Raw genomic sequence first — 18517 nt, 5'->3', positions numbered from 1 at the left:
TAGCTATACATTCAATATTCTTTTTCTATAGTATCAACTAAGGACTATAATAAGAAGGTATGTCCATACTTTTCCAGTCATTTATTTCATTTCTAAACTTCTGGATTCAGTTATTTTTAATAGTTTTGCAACTAATTACAACTCTTTCTCTGGCCCTTCTTCACATTAGCAGAATTACGGTGCTCTGAAGAATGATAGTGATGAGTAAAGAATTGGGTTTCCCATTTTAACTTGCTCATATGTCTTTTTCTTTTTTGAAGGTTTTGTTCTTTTTTAATCATGACAATTGACTTTTTTTGTGAAAAATAATATATAGACACAAAAGCAATGCATTTCAAAGCACATCACAACAATTAGTTGTAGAGTAGATTTCAGAGTTAGGTAGGGGTTACAATTCCACAATTTTAGGTTTTTACTTCTAGCTGCTCTAAGATACTGGAGACTAAAAGAAATATCAATATATTGATTCAGCAATCATATTTATTTGTTAAACCCTACCTTCTCTGTATAACTCCACCACTACCTTTGATTTTTCTCCACTCTTTAGGGGCTATACTACTTTTTCATGTTGGAAGGGGCTGTTGATAATATGAGATAGAGGGATGGAACTAATTGACGTTCTGGAGAGGCTGGGCCCTCTGCATTTCAGGACTTATCTGGTCCAGGGACCCATCTGTAGGTTGTAGGTTTCTGGAAAGTTCTAGTGCATGGAACCTTTGTAAAATCTTATATAATGCCCTAGATGTTCTTTAGGATTGGCTGGAATGGTTTTGGTTGGGGTTTGGCATAGGTAGTAATGTCTAACAGAAGCCTGCATAAGAGTGGCTTCCAGAGTAGCCTCTCGACTCTATTTGGAATCTCTTAGTCACTGTACCTTATTTGTTACACTCCATTTCCCCTTTTGGCCAGGATGGCATTATTGAGCCCATGGTGCCAGGTCAGGCTCATCCCTGGGAATCACCTCCCACGCCAACCAAGGAGACTTTCACCCCTGGATGTGATGTCCCACGTAGTGGGGAGTACCTTGCCCATGTGTCTTTCTACCTGAACCTCCCATTTTCAGGCCTGGTCTTACGGACCCTATTGATGATGAGTGTCATATTTCATGATAGAGCGCTGAGGTAAAGGCTACAGATACCATACATCGTATACTAAAAAGCGATTCCATTCATGCACTGGGGCAATTAACAGTTATCAAAAATATGATTATATCTTAATATCATTAAAACAGGCTTCAGGAAATGTGGTTGGATCCTCCATGTTGCCAAATCCAACAGGTTCTCCTCTCTCTCTCTCCAGGCTGTTTACTCATTCCCTCCTTCTTGCAACATTATTTTTTCTCTTGGCTTCCATAACACGTCACTTTTCCCGGTTTCCCCTTCTCAGTCTCCTTGCCACTTTCACCTCCTTTAGTCAGTCAACCCCAGGGCACAGTCTGATCTCTCCTCTCTGTCTACAGTCTCTGCCTAGCTGAGCTCATACGTCCTATGGCTTTGCATACCTTCTACCTACTGATGACACTGACTTTCCTGTCTCCTAAGCTCCTTACTTGTAGAGACCGTAGCCTACTTGTCATCTTCATTTAGATGTCTCACAGACATTTCAACCTACCTTGTCCCAAAAGAGCTTTTGGTAATCTTCCCCCAAAACTGCTTTTCTCCCACTCTTCTCCACCTCAGAGCTGGTACCCCCATAAACTCAGTTGCTCAAGTCAAATCTCCAACACCCTTTCTTGATTTCTCCTTTTTCATTTTCACCTGTATCGAATCCATCACTATGTCTGTTGGCTCTCTTCTCAAAAAGGTATTGAATTCGTCTGTGTCTTTCCATCTCTACTGCCACCATCCTTGTCCAGACTACTACCATTTCTTATCTGGATGAACGTCCTAACATTCTAATAGGTCTCTTCATTTTTCATTTTTGCCGTACTATATAATCCTTTTTCCCACAGCCACCAGATTAATATAGTTAAAATACAAATTAGATTATTTCACTGCCCTCCTTAAAATCCCCAAACTGGTTCCCATCAACTTAGAATAAAATTCAAACTTTTATCATGACCTACAAAGCCTTCTGGATTTGCCCCCACCCAATAACCTATTAGGAAAAAATATTTGCAACATGTACTACCAAATGTTGGTATCCTTAATATATAAAGACAACTAGCAAATCAATAACAACAAGTTAAACATCCTAGTAGAGGAAACATAGGCAAATTATATGCATAAGAAATTCACAAAAATAAAATATGAATGGCCAATATGCATAAGGTATATTCAATGTCACTAGCAATAATCAAAGATATAAAATAACAGTGAGATAATTTTGCCATTATATTAGTGGCAATATATTAAAGAGATAAATAATAGCCCTAGGGTGTGAATAGCTCCCACAAGTAGCCCATACTACTTGTGGGAGCATGTACTGGTAAAACCTTACTAAAATGCAATTTGGCTGAATATATAAAACATGTTAATATATATCCTTAACCCAATACTTCTACTTATATACATTTTCTTCAAGAAAAATAGACAAGTACACACATATGTGTTTATAATAAGGCTACTCATTGCAGCACTTTTATAACAGAGGAAAAATTAGGACTAGACTAATTGCTTCGCAATATGGTATTGATATAATATGGCCATAATATAGAATATTAAATAGCCATTAAAAATAACAAAGTCTTATCAACTTAGAAAAGTGTCAACCACTTTTAAGGAGAAAAGTCTGGTTAAAAAGCCATATATACTGAGGCCTGTGGATAAACTAAACTAGAATTTGAATCAACATCAAATTGACCTTAGTTCTGTGTAACCTTGGGAAATCTTCTAATGTGTCTGGACCTTAGTCTCATCCCTTGTAAAAGAGCAGAGTTCAATTAGAGTTCAATTTTTTTCAGTCAATCACCTATTATTTATTGAGAACCAATTATATAAAAGGCAAGCTTTGTAGGTTAGCAACAACAACAAAAAACCAGATTTACTTCCCCAAAGATATTCAGAGCCTATGTTTCCCATGTGAGGGGAAAAAAGACATGAAAATGCATCATTATAATTCTGTATGGCTTGTGCTACAATAAAATGCACACTAAAGAGGGGGAACAGATTAACTCTGGGGGGGGGGCGGAAATTCCAGGGCATCTTCCTAGAGAAGGTTTGGTAACTTGGGTTTTAAAGATTGAGTAGGAGTGTTTTTTGTTTTTTGTTTTTGGATTTGCCATTTTAACCATTTTTAAATGTACAATTGAATGGTACTACTCAGCAGTCACAATGTTGTAAAACATTCTTTTGAATTCTTTTTACACAGCTTCTTAAATGAAATTTAACATACATATAATAAAGTACATAAAGGGTATAGATTGGTGAACTTTTACATATGTAAACATCTGGAAAGTAATCAGTCAAGTAAAATATTATAGAGTATTTCCAGCATCCCAAAAGATACCTTTGAGTCCCTTCCTAGTCAACACTTTTCCAAGAAGTAACTATTATTCTGACCTTTCTCACCATACACTATTTTACCTATTCTTGACCTTCATCAATTGAATCACACAATATAAGCATTTGTTTCACTCAATACTGTGTCTGTGAGATTCATCCATGTTGTTTGTATATCAGTCATTCACCCTTTTTGTTGCCATTTTGTATTCCACTGTTTGTCTATTCCACAATTAATTATCCATTCTCCAGCTGATGGACTTTTATGTTGTTTCCAGTTTGGAGTTATTATGAATAAAGATGCTTTGAATATAAAAAAAAAAGCCATATATAGAAAGGAATTCAACTTTTAAGGAAATATTATATATAAGTATATGTGCGTGTGTATATGTGTGTATGTGTGCATATACATGAAAAAGGTCTGGATAGATTTGCATCAAGCTATTAACAGCAGTTACTTCAGAGCAGTGACATTAAAGATAGTCTTTATTTATCTTTCATACTTTTCTATACTTAAAAAAAATTCTTGAAAGAGTATAACTTTTCAAAGCAGACAAAAATTTTTTTTTTTTAACATTTCACTTTAAAAGAGATCTAAAGGAAAGGCTGCATTGGTCTGATTTTTAAAAGGATTGCTTAACAGCTATGGATTTGCTTACTATCTCTAATTCTATATAACAGGAAGTCTAGTATCCCTTTTCCATCTTATTAGCAATAAAACAGACCTAGAAAGATGAAGAGACAAGCAAACAACTCACCAGTGATTAGCTGATTTGTTGCCACTCTGACTGTGTGTTCTTCACCAGTATAAGGGTTTAAACAGCCTGTCTGTATGTTTCTGAAGGGTGAGACCTACAGTAACAGACTTCCCTCCGTTCTCCCACTCTTGTTTTGTGTGCAGCGATTCCAGCCAGTTACAGCAGCTTCACAACCAAGTCTTACTGGAACAGCAGCAGTCGCAAAACCCATCTCCTTCGTCTCCTAAGGAGTTTCCTTTCAACATGAGTATTCTGAACTCCACTGTTTCTCCGGCAGTGACAACGTCCAGCAAGCAGGTGAAGGCGTCTCCATCGCAGACCTTCAGCTTGGCCCGGCCGAAGCATTTCTTCCCTTCCACAAACACCACCATGGCCACAGTATCCCCTTCCAGCTCCCCGGTGTTCACTCTGAGCAGCACACCTCAAGCCATTCAGAGGACAGTGAGCAAAGAAAGCCTCTTGGTTTCTCATCCTTCTGTGCAAAACAAATCTCCAGGAGGGATTTCTATCCAAAATGAACCACCCCCTCCGGGTCCAACAGAGTCAGCACAACCTCCATTTGCATTTTCTGTCTCCAGTGGAAACCATTTTCAACCCCGCTGTGTGTCTCCAAGTCCCGTCTCTCCCACCAGCAGGATTCAAAACCCAGTGGCTTTCCTCAGCTCTGTTCTGCCTTCTCTCCCAGCCGTACCACCCACCAACGCCATGGGGCTACCCAAAAGCGCACCTTCTGTGTAAGTGTCACTGAGGTGTATTGATTTAAGAGGTCCAGTTAAGAGGGGTATGTGCATAGAATAGCTGAGTCTGGAACAAGGCTCTCATTTAATGGATTCCTAGGTAATCCTGTCTCTTAGATGCAAAACAAATATGGAACATCTTAGGACAAGGGGACATGGCCACTTAATTGAGTGAATAGAGATATACTGTAAACACCTCTGACAAACACAGATTCACTGTAAAGTGTTCAAAGATGTCCTCCATAAATGCCTGATGAATCCTGGGGTCGGGTAACTATTTCAACCATTCTAGTTTCTAAGCTTTTGTACCGTGGCCAGTGCTTTTCATGGTAGTGTTAGGTGCAAATTTCTTTTACAGGCCATCCCAGGGACTACTGAAGAAAAACGCAAAGTCTCCTCAGCTGCTGAACGATGATTACATTCGTGAAACTAAAAATGCAGTGATTCGAGACCTGGGGAAAAAAATGAATTTCGGTGATGTCAGATCAAATCAGCAGGTGAGATTGTTGGATTCTGATGGCTTATGGGCATTGTATTGTAAGGAAAATAACTGGGCTTAATTCTGCCCTTGGATACTGAAATCATTTGGTCTCAGAGAGTTTCCCGCTGCAGTCTTACAAGTGAGGGCACCAACTAAACAAGAGTCATGGAGGAAACTCATCCACGCCAATCAGCAGTTCTGGACTATCTAGATAGTTAATTTAGGTAGTTGCTGACACATGCATTTACCTAGAATAAAATATATTAAAGAAGGAAAGAAGCTCGATAGTCTTTGTCCAGGCTGTCTCAGCAATCCTCTGCAGTTTATGCAAACTATCACATCTGTGAGATATTTTGGTATCCGAGCTTTGATATAATCTAGATTTTGAAGGCACTCAGGAGTTTTACGTTGCCCTTCATCGAACATCCTTCGATCTAATGTGATTGGAGGTGTGTTCACCAGTTCTTCCCAATCTTTATATTATGCGGATCCATGGGAAATAGCCATTAAGCAACACCCTGTATCATTCCTTGCTTTCTAGTAAGTGCACTGAAGAAGAAAGAGGAAAGCCACATGGGAGCTTCTTTCAACAAGAGATACACTATTTTCTTCTTGGTGCCATTTATTTTTGCTTTTGATAAGGTGGTCACTTTTAAATTGTGGGTTTCCACCTTAATGATCTTGCTCTTGATTTGTTTCCCGAGGTGGGAACTGATAAAATCTATTTTGAAATCTGACATATAGTTTCAGTAAAAACAAAATGTGGTATTTATATCGTAAGTCACTGCTGAAAACAAGACCCCAGATTTCCCTAACCATATGCTGCTTTCCTTAGTGTTTCTGTCTCTTCCTTCCAGTTCAGCCATGGAAGTATATTCCATTGTGTCATATGTTGGACAATTTTTACGGGGCACATTCTTTTGAAAATGTGTTGCATAAGGCTTTTTAAAATCAATTTTTAATGATTGAATTGAAATAGAATATTTAAATTCGCCACAACTGAGTATGACTTTCATACATTTCGTCAATTATATATATTTCTGAGAGACAAAGACCAAGGCAGCTGTTCTTCTCTTCCATTTTATAGACAGTGAAACTGAAGCTCAGTCATCAAACCGTCAGTGGTGGAACTAGAATGTGAGCCCTGGTCTCCGGGATACTTTCACATTTTCCCTGAAACTCTGCAGCCTTCTGGGGTTTTGTAACAACAATTACCATCAAGCCCTATAAATGTTGTTCTAACATAGATTTGTTTTCCTATAATACTATCATCATCTTTGTGGTTGTTAATCCTTCTAAATGCCACAGAAATCAGAGCTGTGTTTAGCCTGTGTTTTTTACAACACAAAGAGGGAAATGATTAGAACCCTGTAAAAAAAAGGTTCTTTTTACCAGGTCAGTACACAAGCTATTTGATTTTACTTTTACAATTACTCTGTAGGTCGATCCAGCTTATCCATCATCCAACCCAAGGAAAAGTAAACTTTTCTTTTAATTACCTGAAATGTGAGTACACATAAATAGGAACTTCCATGACTTGAGAGCCATAGTCCCAGATGAATCTCTCTCTTAAACCTCCATCCTAAACCAACTTCAGGATTAGTAGCAGAAACTAGGAGTAATCTCAAAAAGCATCTCAACCCTCTCCACCTGGGTCTTTGTGATGTCAGTCTTCTTCTGAGAATAATTATGGTGGGTTAATTACAAAATTGGTCTTAGACAGTGTTCTATGCCATGGAAAATGAAAGCCAAACCACACAAATGAAACTCAGGCAAAGATGGAGCTGAGTGAAATGGAATGCTTGTGTTAGGCTGGTGGATGTTAATTCTGAGGAAGTTTTAAGAAATGAAATGATGACCATATTGTAATGTTGTTTTGTCCATTGCTGCCTTGGGAAATGATAGTGAAAATTCATGAAGAAATATGATGTAATGTGGCCAGTTGGTAAGGTAAGAAGAAAAAATCTGTCTAGAAAAGTGTAAATGGAAAATCAATCATAAAGAAATGCTTGTTTATTGAGAGGCATCTACAGCCGCAGTCTGGGGACACAGGAATCCAAATAACTCGCTTTCCCATTTCCATATTAGGCTATATATGTGGGGGAGGGGGAGAAACAAAAGATTCCTTCTGAAGAGTATGCTTTTGTTTAGTTTTATTTTGTTTTGAGAACTTTTAGTTCTACTTTAGTCTTAAGCAAGTGAAGACGAGTAACCATCTTGGAAAGATTGTGTATACAGCATTACAATATTATACGGAACATGAAAATAAATCAGAATTCATTGAACAATGAATATTACTAACTATAAACATTTCCCTCTCCCAAACCAAAACTTAGAGGCTATGTTTTAGAAAATGAGTTTTCATGGCCAAGTCTAACATTTTGTTTTTCTCTGTTGTACTATCTCAGCGTTTATTCTCTGACTCCTTATATAACATTTCCAGTTAGTGATTAACATTTGCTTGTTGATTCTTAGAACTTTATGAAATCTAATGGGTTAGCTTTCTGACTGACAACAAAGTTTCTTTGAGTTGGAAATAAGTCAAGAGAGAGGTGCCCTAATTTCTAGATTTTAGGCTTCATCATTTCTTACTCTGAAGGGACTGTTCGCCACCAGCGGGTCCTTGACTGGCATATTAATCAGAGTTCTCTAGGGAAACAGAACTGACAGGAGATGTTTTAAGTCCACAGAATATCCTCACAGCAACAACCAGGCCACTGCTGGCTTGACCAAACAATCGGACGCCATAACCCGGCCAAGTTGACACATGAACTTAGCCATTCAATTGGCCAATAATAAAAACCTAATGTTTTATAATTTTTTTTGGGGGGGGGGGGTACATGGTCTGGGAATTTATCCCGGGTCTCCCAAAGGGAAGGTTGCATTCTACCACTGAACCACCCATGCACCCAAAAGCCTAATGTTTTAAGTGAGCTGAATCTGAGAGGTGAAAGGAACCTAGGATCAGAAAATGTAATAGAACTATCATGATAATTAAAATATGACCACAGCATGATATTCTGTTCCCGGTAACTATTTATTGACTGTTCATTTCTAAATACTCCCTACCCCCCATTTAATATCTTTTTTTCCCTAACCCCACTCAAATATATAATATTTTATTCTAACTTTCCTCCTTGACTTTGTTTCTCTGGAAACCTTCCCATCTCTTTATTCTGCATGTCTCCCCTTTTATTAATGCTTCTTTTTAAAACTGTCTGTGGCTTCCAGATATTGTTCTGTATGATAGAGGGGGCAAATGCCTAATTCTTGCTCTGCCTTTTGTTCCCCTAATCTTTTCCTCTAAGCTGCTCAGTTGTTTCTGCTTTTAAATCCTAACTTTTTTCATCTGTTACCATGAATTCTTTATGAATATCCTCTTTTGGAGCAGTAGTCCTGTCATCCTTTCCTTGTTACAAAGAAATCCATATAGCTATTGGCCTGGCCTTGCCCACCTTAAGCATTGCTTATGAAGTGTCTCCTGCCTCTGCCCACCTGGTCATGGGCTGGTACTGGGGGTGGGTGGCAGGGGCCTTATTCTTTGCTGTATCCCTGTTGTACATAGCGGAGTAGGTGCTCAGTGAACATTTGCTGAATTAATGTACAAACTATGGAATTTACATTACTTTCAGATGGAATCATGAAACTTTTAACCAAGTAGAAAACTTTGGATATGTTGCGTATCTATGGAAAATATATCTTACTTGACCATATAGACTTTGGTCATATCAAATTATGGATACCACCATGCTTATGATAGCAAGACATTTTAATCACTTGAAAACTTTTTAAAACACACTGAAATTAAGCACAAGTGAACATATAGCTAAAATTTAAGTGTGAAATAAATCTGTGCATCTTTATTTTTTTTGCACGGGCAGGCAATTGGAACCGAACCCAGGTCTCCGGCATGGCAGGCAAGAACTCTGGCACTGAGCCACCGTGGCCCTATGTATCTTTTAATAATTATTTATTCATAGGCCAGAAATCTCCTTGACAGCAGAGTCTGTGTCTTATAGAATGTTGTATCTCCAGAGCATAGCACAGTCTTTAGCACATAGTAGGTACCTAATAAGAATTTGGTGGCAGGGACAGGGGATGGTCTTTGAAGTCTGGGTATTTCCATAGAAGACAGCACCTATTAGACACATAGTGAAAAAAGACATCCTCTGTGCATGTTAACCGCCAAGTGGGTCTAGCAATCTTTTATCTGCTGTCTCCAAACTCTGGCTGTTCCAAGAATGAAAAGAACACTTCCTCTAACACATAAGACCTCTTTTATGAAAATCTTACCCAGAGTTAGTGGGAACATTGAGAGTCTCATCCAGATTTGATCCTATTCGATGATTTCTCCTGAAGCCCAGACTCAGAACGAAGAATAGGGGAGGCCAGCGGTGAGCTCGGGGCAGGGAGTATGAGGATGCTGTCCCACATTTTGGAAATCCAGATCCTTGACAGTGCCGTACTGATTGGGATGTGTCTTTACATAATGGTTCTCAATGGGAGTAAAACATTCTCTACCACTCTTTCAATCGGCAAGAACTTTCTGCAGATGCACCCCCAAAATCAAATGTCTCAGGTTGTCAAATTGTTGGCCTCACTAGGGATTATCTTTTAAAAAGAAGGTGAAGGCTATATTTTCAAATGGCATATTCTTCTAAAAACAAATCTCTTTAGCTTTCATTCTCTTTCATAGAGCAAACATAATTCTGCACAATTCATTTTCACTTAAGTTCTTTAACTTGAACCAAAGAATGGATCATATGCCATTGATTTGATTTTCATTCAGACCAGGTTTACACACAAAAAAAGATTCTCTCCCTTGACCACAGATTTCACCATGAGCAGCTGACCTAGAAACTCTTGTTTTTATTCAAAAGGGAACCAGGCAAGGGAAAACAGAGAATCCAGCATAAATCCAGTACAGGAAATTCAAAGCGCACAACCATCAACAGTGGCTCTGTAGTGCGACCTTATGCAGAACAGTGCAGGGAGAACATTTAAATTGAACGCAAACATACGGCTTCTGTTTTCAAATTTCTTTATGAAATCTAGTCACAAAAATCATAACTTGATTTATGTGTAACAAGGGTAAGTCCTTTGGGATAAACCAATACTTAGTTGCGAAGCACTACTAAAAAGCATCAATTTCAGCTTTGAGAGTGGCGTCATTTTTTGCTAATGTCTCAGATGTAAAAATTCAGTGCTTCAGTAACAGGACACCTACCCCTGCCATTTTTATCTTACAGTTATATAGTTTTCTTGTTCCTAAGGCTCAACTTCCCAAATATTTTATGGAATCTTTCATGAAATCTTCTTAGCCTGAAGTGTTCTTATTGTGTTGATCATTTGCAATTCACAAATTATATAACTTTTATATTAACAAGCAGGTCTCAAAAGAGCAATTTTATTTCTGTTTCCCATTATCCTTTACATTTACCAAATATAGCTAATTCTTTTTCAGCTACTGGATAAAAGACAAGCCATTCTCAAAACAGGTTTTGGCCACTTTTAGTTAATATAATGTTCTGTAGTTATTTTGTTACAAAATATAATCTTGATTTACTATTATAAAATATCTAGTCCAGAGTGGGCCACGGTGGCTTCAGCAGGCAGAGTTCTCGCCTGCCATGCCATAGACCCAGGTTTGAGTCCCAGTGCCTGCCCATGTAAAAAAAAAAAAAAAACTAGTCCATTGTAGTAATCAACACAAATATCCTCATTCAAAAATAAACCATTCACACACACACACACACACACACACACACCAGGGACTACTGTAGATGGCAAAACTAAAGCCAGAAGGGAAGATAAGTGAGTTTCTTTTTGCCTCTCTCGTCCCCCACTTCATTAATGCTCTTCCTGACCCTGGAGGGACCTTAGATGACTCCACTCTGGGTTTGTCTCCTGTGTGGCCACGTGCAGACCACGGTGACCACTCACCCATCTTTTGCCCTGACACATTCTGAGAATGCACACAGCCTTTGGCTTGCCCAACAAAAAGCCAGACCTCTCCTCACATTTTCAATTCCTCAGGCAGAAGTCGACACAAATTCACTGTGTCCTCCTAACTGGGAACATATAGCAAACTCTCCACATGGTCCTATTTAATCCCTCTAACTAGACTTGAGGTGAAAGGCAAGTACACGTCTCCCAGCCCCTGGCTGGAGATGGAAGGAGGAGACTCGCAGACATTAACAGCTCCCTCTAATAGTCCTCTGGCTAGTACCACTCCTCTCTGATGGAAGTGAAGGGCTTAAATCCTCTAACCTGTTAAGAACCTGTTTTGAAATTTCTTGACAGTGTGTGTAACTCACTTATTTTCTGATATCTAGCCCATCTTGGTATCTCAGTTGAAACTTCCAATTAAGATCTGTACAATTACAATTGTATCCTCACTACCTAGCTGCAAATAGTATATTTAAAATAACTCACTGAACGTTCTTTTTTCATCACCTCTTAATTTGTAGTACAGATAAGAGTATAAATATATAACCAAGATATATATATGTATGGTTATAGTAAAAGAAAATGCACATTTTTTTTTACCGTATTGCTTCTGTAATTCCTTTGGTTATGCCAATTCAAGCATTTATAAATTCTTTAAAATCCAGCCCCAATTTAAAATCAAATTCCTAAAAGTAGCTATCTTGAATCCACAGAGACAATGTGGTATTTATATTCTCAGGCAGACACTTAAAGGCTATATATATCACCCATTGTGTCCCTGAAATATAGGGTATAATTATAACTTACTACCTGGTAGAATAATGTTTCTTTGGAAAAGTTAGCTCATACTTTCAATATAGAGTTCCAGGAATACATCTCCCCCTATAATAACTCGGACAATGTAATTGGCCAGGAACTTAGCAGCCCTCACTGGTCAGGCATTAGGAAGTGACTCAAGCTGCCATGAAGATTGTTGAGCACAGAGAAGGCTTCCATTAGAATGGGGACTAGAGGAATGGGTTGGGAATTGGGGGAGTTAAATGAAACAAGGTGATAAGCCATGGAACGCTTTGAAACCACCTGCCTCTTGAGCCCACTCTCCCTGAAGAACTTCTCCACTCTGGGCTGGCGCCTTGGCTACCCCGTCTATTTTATTCTTTAGGCCCCAGGGACTGGTCTTCCTGCTTCTCTTTGTCCTCCAAGTTCCTCTTGTTTTCCTGGTGATTTGGATCCAGAGATGTAATATCCTGAACTGAAACAAGCAAAGCTTTTGTAAACTTTTTCAGGAATAACCGAAACTGACAACTTGAGAGTAGAGAGTCTTCTATCCCATCCCTGTATCTCCTTTTCTTCACTTAGTCCCTTCAAGAACAAAGGCCATTCATAGAGGACAAGAAAAAAGGGTTAGGATATAAAGGACCCAAACAAGATTTATCTGTAGTCCTCAGCAAACCCCAGACTCGAGGTTGGCTGTTTGGGACATTTCTTCAAAGAACTGACTCAGGGGCCGTGAGGTGAGATAGGAGCAAATCGAGGAACTAGGAGTGGGACGAGATGGACTACAGACAAGAACAGGGCTAGGACTGCAAAAACAGCTGCAGCCCTTGTGGTAGGGAACAGATGGGTTGGGAGATGAAGCCTTGGGGAGTCCCCCATTTCCCTCATCTTTGTGCCCTTGCCCTTGTCAGGCCTACCCTGCCTGGGGCCTGAGAGTGTCCTGAGAGGTGAGGGACATAGGAGGTGGCAGATGAGCATCTGCAGCACTGAGGGAGGAAAGAGGGAAATCTCTGCTGGGTGAAAGGGAGCTACTGAAGCCACCTGGCCTCCCCATTCCCGCTAACCATTCACAAGTGATGGACAGATATAAGTTGGTCATGATCAAAACTGGAACTTCTGTTAGCTTTAATATTTGTATCTGAAATACAAACAGAAAACTATGGAAAGCACAGAATCTTTAATTAAGCACTGAACTAGGTTTTAGGAAATGAGAATTTTCAACCACAAGTTTCCCAGATGGGCCTCCAAGGTGAATCCTTTCCACGGGCACTTATCACCACTAACCCTCCCGATATAAGCTCAGTAGGCACCTGTGGGCCCCCTTTTCCCCAGCACAGGCACCAGCCCCACAGCCCTCTCTGCATGAATGATCATATAGCTTCAGAGAAGTGGAAACAGCCACTTTCACAAAAAGTCTGAGCTTTCCCGAACTCTAGGACCTCTGTGTGTGATGAAAGCTGTTATTCTTTTTATGCATAACTTTAAAAGTAATTAAGGGTGGGCAACAGTGGCTCAGTGGCAGAGTTCTCGCCTCCCATGCCAGAGACCCGGGTTCGCTTCCCGGTGCCTGCCCATGTAAAAAAATAAATCAGTAAGTAAAAATAATAATAATAATTAAGCTACTATTTAGCACTTATGTCACACGATAAGAGAATAAAATACTCATTGATTTTATTCCTAAGCCTCCCAGAAAGTAAACAAAACCCAAGTTTCTTAAAAGAAAAATAGTATCAATTTAGAAGCACTAATACAATTTGACAAAGAAGAAAAATATATTCCTGATGTGGTTTTAAACTGGCAGGTGGGGGAAATATTCAAATTTGTGGGATTATTTAATGTATTTATGAAAATATAGTCATAATGAAAATACTAGGTCGAATCATATGCACTTGCTGATATTCTACCATTTTGCCTTAGAAAAATGGCAAGATCATGTAGTTCAAACTAATAGTTAAATAGCTAGAAGCTCTAATTATTAACTTTTCAAAAATTATCATAGTGTAGATATCCTTAATACTTTCAAACTAAATTAGATTTCAAAAGTTAGCGATATTATGAGTGGTGAACATTTCTTTAATTAATTTGAATTATCTGATTAAAAATTAATAAGCTCTATGAGAGGTTAATTTTTTCTTTCCACCCTGAAAGAGCTGTGGATATATTTTCTAACCAAGCATGAGATATGGCCTGAGGTGCAGATTTAAAACTGATTCCAAGAAATCGTAAGCAGGAAAACAAGTTCCTGTGCTTCCTAAGTTTTCATTCCACTCCAGTTCAGTGAATAATATGTATAAGGCAATAACTAGAGGGCATGAATAAAATAATTTAATAGCTTGAGAACACATCTTATGAATCCTGAACTCAATTAATCTGCTTATGACTAGGGGCAGGTTCATATCAGCCATGCTTCCAAATTCCATTTCAGGAGCATCCCATATCCTCTCCAGGGAACTCACCTAAATGATAAAATTATAGTTAATTAGAGTTACAAGTTTAACCAAAGGCCTAACTCTCACCCCAAGCACACAACTCCGGATTCCTCAGAATGGTAAGTGCTGGAACAAGGGATTTCCCCCATGTCATTTATGTATTCTCTCGTTCTTCAGATATTTACTGGGCATCTGCCATGGGATAAGCACTATTCCCCAGGTGTTGTAGAAGAGGTCCCTGCTGTTGTGGAGCTGACATTCTATATCTAGAGATACTCAATCAATAAACAGACAAGAAAAATATTAGATAGCAACCAATCTTGTATAGAGATTTTGAATGGAGTATGACTTTAGATGAATTAGGCTTGGAGGACTGCTTTGGGGAGGTGACATTTCAGCTGAGATTTGAAGTAACAAGAAGGAGCGAGCTATGTGAGGTATTCCAGGCTGCCAAGAAGGTCTTACGGCTAATGGGCTCAGTGTGCTCAAGAAACAAAAAGAAGGATGCTGTGGCTAGAGCACAGGCACCGAAGAAGTACAAGAATTTGGCAGAAGCCCAACTGTGCAGGGCTTTGTTATTCAGGATAAAGAGTTGTATTTTTTTTTTTTCTGCATACATTGAGAAGCCATTGCCATTACAGCAGAAGAATTTTTGAAAGATTTTTCTGGTTGCAAAATAGAGAATTGATTTCAAGGTGCATCGGTGGTTCAGTGGTAGAATGCTTGCCTTCCATGAAGGAGACCCGGGTTCAATTCCTAGACCTTGCACCACACCCCACCCCCCACCCCCCCAAAAAAAAGATTTTCATAATTTCAGTGGAGGCAGAGTGGAAGGAGGGAGACAGCATAAGAGGCAACTGTAGCCCTTTGGGTGAAAATGAGGCTGACGTGAACTAAGGTGATCATGGTGGAGACAAAGTTGATGGGTTTAGAATATTTTGAGGGTGGAGGTAACAGTGTTTGTTGATAGATAGGATATGCAGGAGAGGGAATGAGAGAAATACGGGAGAATTCCTAGATTTAAGGCTTAATTTACTGCACTCAAAGCGTGGTCCAAGAACCTATGCCAATCTGCAAGGCATTACCTTTCTGCCTTGAGATAAGTACAGAAGTTGAGAGTAACCATTAAGATATTTTTATTGAAATTTAATGGAGAAGCTTTATGTCTGTGGAATATAATACTTTTTAAAGGGGGCTTGTTTTTTGTATCTTTTTAATTTCATTTTTCAAGTAATTCATTTTTATTTTATTTTACAAAAGTACCAGTGGGAAATATTTTAAAACTTGGCTTTTTACCATAGATAGTTTGAGAAACACTGTGAACAGAGTGGATGAATAATGATGCCATCCCCTGAGACGGGGTAGGAGCAGCGTTGGGGACAGAAATCAAGAGTATTGTTTGAGCTGTGCTAAGCAGGACATGCCCACCAGGCACCCGAGCCACGACGTGTAGTGGGTCATTGGATATATGACTCTAGACTGTGGAGAGACCAGGCTAGAAGATAAAGGTGTGAGAGTCAACAACATACAGAAAACACTGGAAACTGTGAGACTTGCTGACTTCAGCCAGCAAAGGGAACTGATAAGGAATAGCTAGTGAAATAGAAGGAAAACGAGTGTATCCACAAACCAACAAAAGAGAATGTTTCAAAAAGGAGAAAATTGTCAGTGTCTAATGCTGCTGAGAGGTCAAGTAAGGTAGGAACAGATAAGTGACAATTGGATTTGGCTAATTTGGAGACCTCTGATAGAGTGATCTCAGTGGAACAGTAGAACAAAAGCTGAATGAGAGTAGGTTAACAAGAGAAGAAGAGGAATGAGGAAATGGTCCCATAACAATAGAAAATTATTTCTAATGGTTTTGTTGTGAGGGGAGCAGAGAGATGCAGTGAAGATAGGAGTGGGGTCGATGGAGATTTATTTAAGGCAGGTTATCCTCAAGTATGGTCATTGGAATATCCAATAGAGACAAGAAGATGATACAGGCATGCATACAAGTGTAGACTTATCAACAGATGAGTAAAACATATGGATTAAAAATAAATAAATCACAGGGGGAACAAATGTTAAAATAAACTTAGTAGATTGAAATGCTAGCGATCAACGAAAGGGAGGGGTAAGGGCTATGGTATGTATGAATTGTTTTCTGTTTTCTTTTTATGTCTTTTTCTGAACTGATGCAAATGTTCTAAGAAATGACCATGATAATGAATATACAACAACTATGTGGTGATATTGTGAGTTATTGATTATATAACAAGAATGGGATGATCATATGGTAAAAATGTTTGTGTTTGTATGTGGTTATGTTTCATAAATTTAAAAAACTGAATTGTATATAAACAAAATTTGTACATTTCATTGTTATATACATATAACAAAAATATTATAAGCAAATATTGAATCCTAGTTGATGATATACAGGCTAAAGCATTAAGTATGTAGGGTATAGATGTCTGTAATTTCCTTTAAATGAATCAAAAAATAAGATGGATGAGCAGATAAATGGTTAGACATATGATACAGCAAATATAGTAAAGTGGTAGGAATTAGCTGGTGGACAAGAGGGTTTCCTGTAAAATTCCTTCAACAAATTTGCATGAAAAATGTTGTGGATAAAAAAAAAAAAGGCAGTGTAGAATAGTTTTGCTAGAATACTATGTAGGAAGCTCTACAACCGAAGTGGACACTAACAGCAGTCAGAGAAATTACATCCCATCTTCATTCCATTCCTTACAGGTTTCCATTGGGGCTCCATGTGTAAGATGAGGAATCAGGATTTACTAAGGCAGTATGAGATTATAGTATAGACACTAAAATCTGCCTTGGTGTTCCATGGTGAGGACCTGGAAATGGACTATGACTGTGGGGTCCCATGGTATAAATCTAACATCAGAATTTTTTAAAAGTTGCAAATTATACTGATAGACAAGTTCTTCCTCAGTCATAGAAATTGAAATTGAAACATGTTTGCATTTTAACAGGAATACAAAATTTCAAGCTTTGAGCAGAGGCTGATGAATGAAATAGAGTTTCGCTTAGAACGTACCCCTGTTGATGAATCAGATGATGAAATCCAACATGACGAGATACCCACGGGCAAGTGTATTGCTCCCATCCTTGACAAAAGACTCAAGCACTTCCGGGTCACAGAAGGCTCTCCAGTGACATTCACCTGCAAAATTGTTGGGATACCTGTTCCAAAGGTAGGGGAAGATGACCAGCCACTTGGCCAACCAACAACCCAAAAGTGGAGCGCCTTCAAGAACGTCTTAGTGGACTCGTGCTAAGTATCAACAGAGGGAATGAAAACCAATACCAGAAAATTAGCTAAGCCCAGGCAAATTGACTAAAAAGAGACCATTAGGAATCAGGTCATTAAACAGTCAAGCCAAAAAGAAATCTGACTGCATACAACTTAGAATTTTGGTACAAATTTAAAATAAATTACTTAGTCATGACACTATATTTTGTGCTATTTTCTCAGCCAGAAAACTCACCAATTTGTTTCTCTCTATTTGCTATTTATTGAACATCCACAGGGTGCCTGTTGTTGTACTAAGCAAGCTATATTTGTATCATTACTACTAGATTGGGAAATGCCGAAAATGTCACATCATTATTGCAGGCTTCTGAAAAATCTTATGAGTCACCAGATTTTTTGGCAGTCAGCTGAGGGAAGGATTTACACCCAGTGTGGGCTGTGACAGGAGATCTCTCCTTTCTATTTTCACGAACATTAGCATGGAGTTATCATGTATGGTTAGGTAGGAAATGTAGAGGAGGGCAGCTGCAACCGGTACTTTATGGCCTCTGTCTTTGAGAGCTCTCTTTGCCACAGCCAGAACATGAGAAATTAACATTTAAATGTTAGCTCGATAAGAAAAACGGGGAGTTAATCCTGGCCTCATTTCACTTGGTATAATAATGCAGACTCTCCTTTTAA

At 38.7% G+C, this 18517-nt stretch overlaps 1 protein-coding gene across 1 annotated transcript in view; it reads left to right on the top strand.

The window, feature by feature from the left end:
- MYPN (myopalladin) overlaps positions 1-18517 on the top strand; it is a 93614-nt gene that overhangs the window by 54771 nt on the left and 20326 nt on the right. The window contains exons 11-13 of the mRNA XM_077125118.1: positions 4342-4932; positions 5294-5432; positions 17556-17777. Coding sequence (XP_076981233.1) covers positions 4342-4932; positions 5294-5432; positions 17556-17777 — 952 coding nt within the window. The remainder of the gene's footprint in view (positions 1-4341; positions 4933-5293; positions 5433-17555; positions 17778-18517) is intronic.

Source organism: Tamandua tetradactyla, chromosome 13 (genome assembly GCF_023851605.1).
Source record: "Tamandua tetradactyla isolate mTamTet1 chromosome 13, mTamTet1.pri, whole genome shotgun sequence".
Lineage (NCBI taxonomy): Eukaryota > Metazoa > Chordata > Mammalia > Pilosa > Myrmecophagidae > Tamandua > Tamandua tetradactyla.
This window is presented reverse-complemented; position numbering and strand designations above follow the sequence as displayed.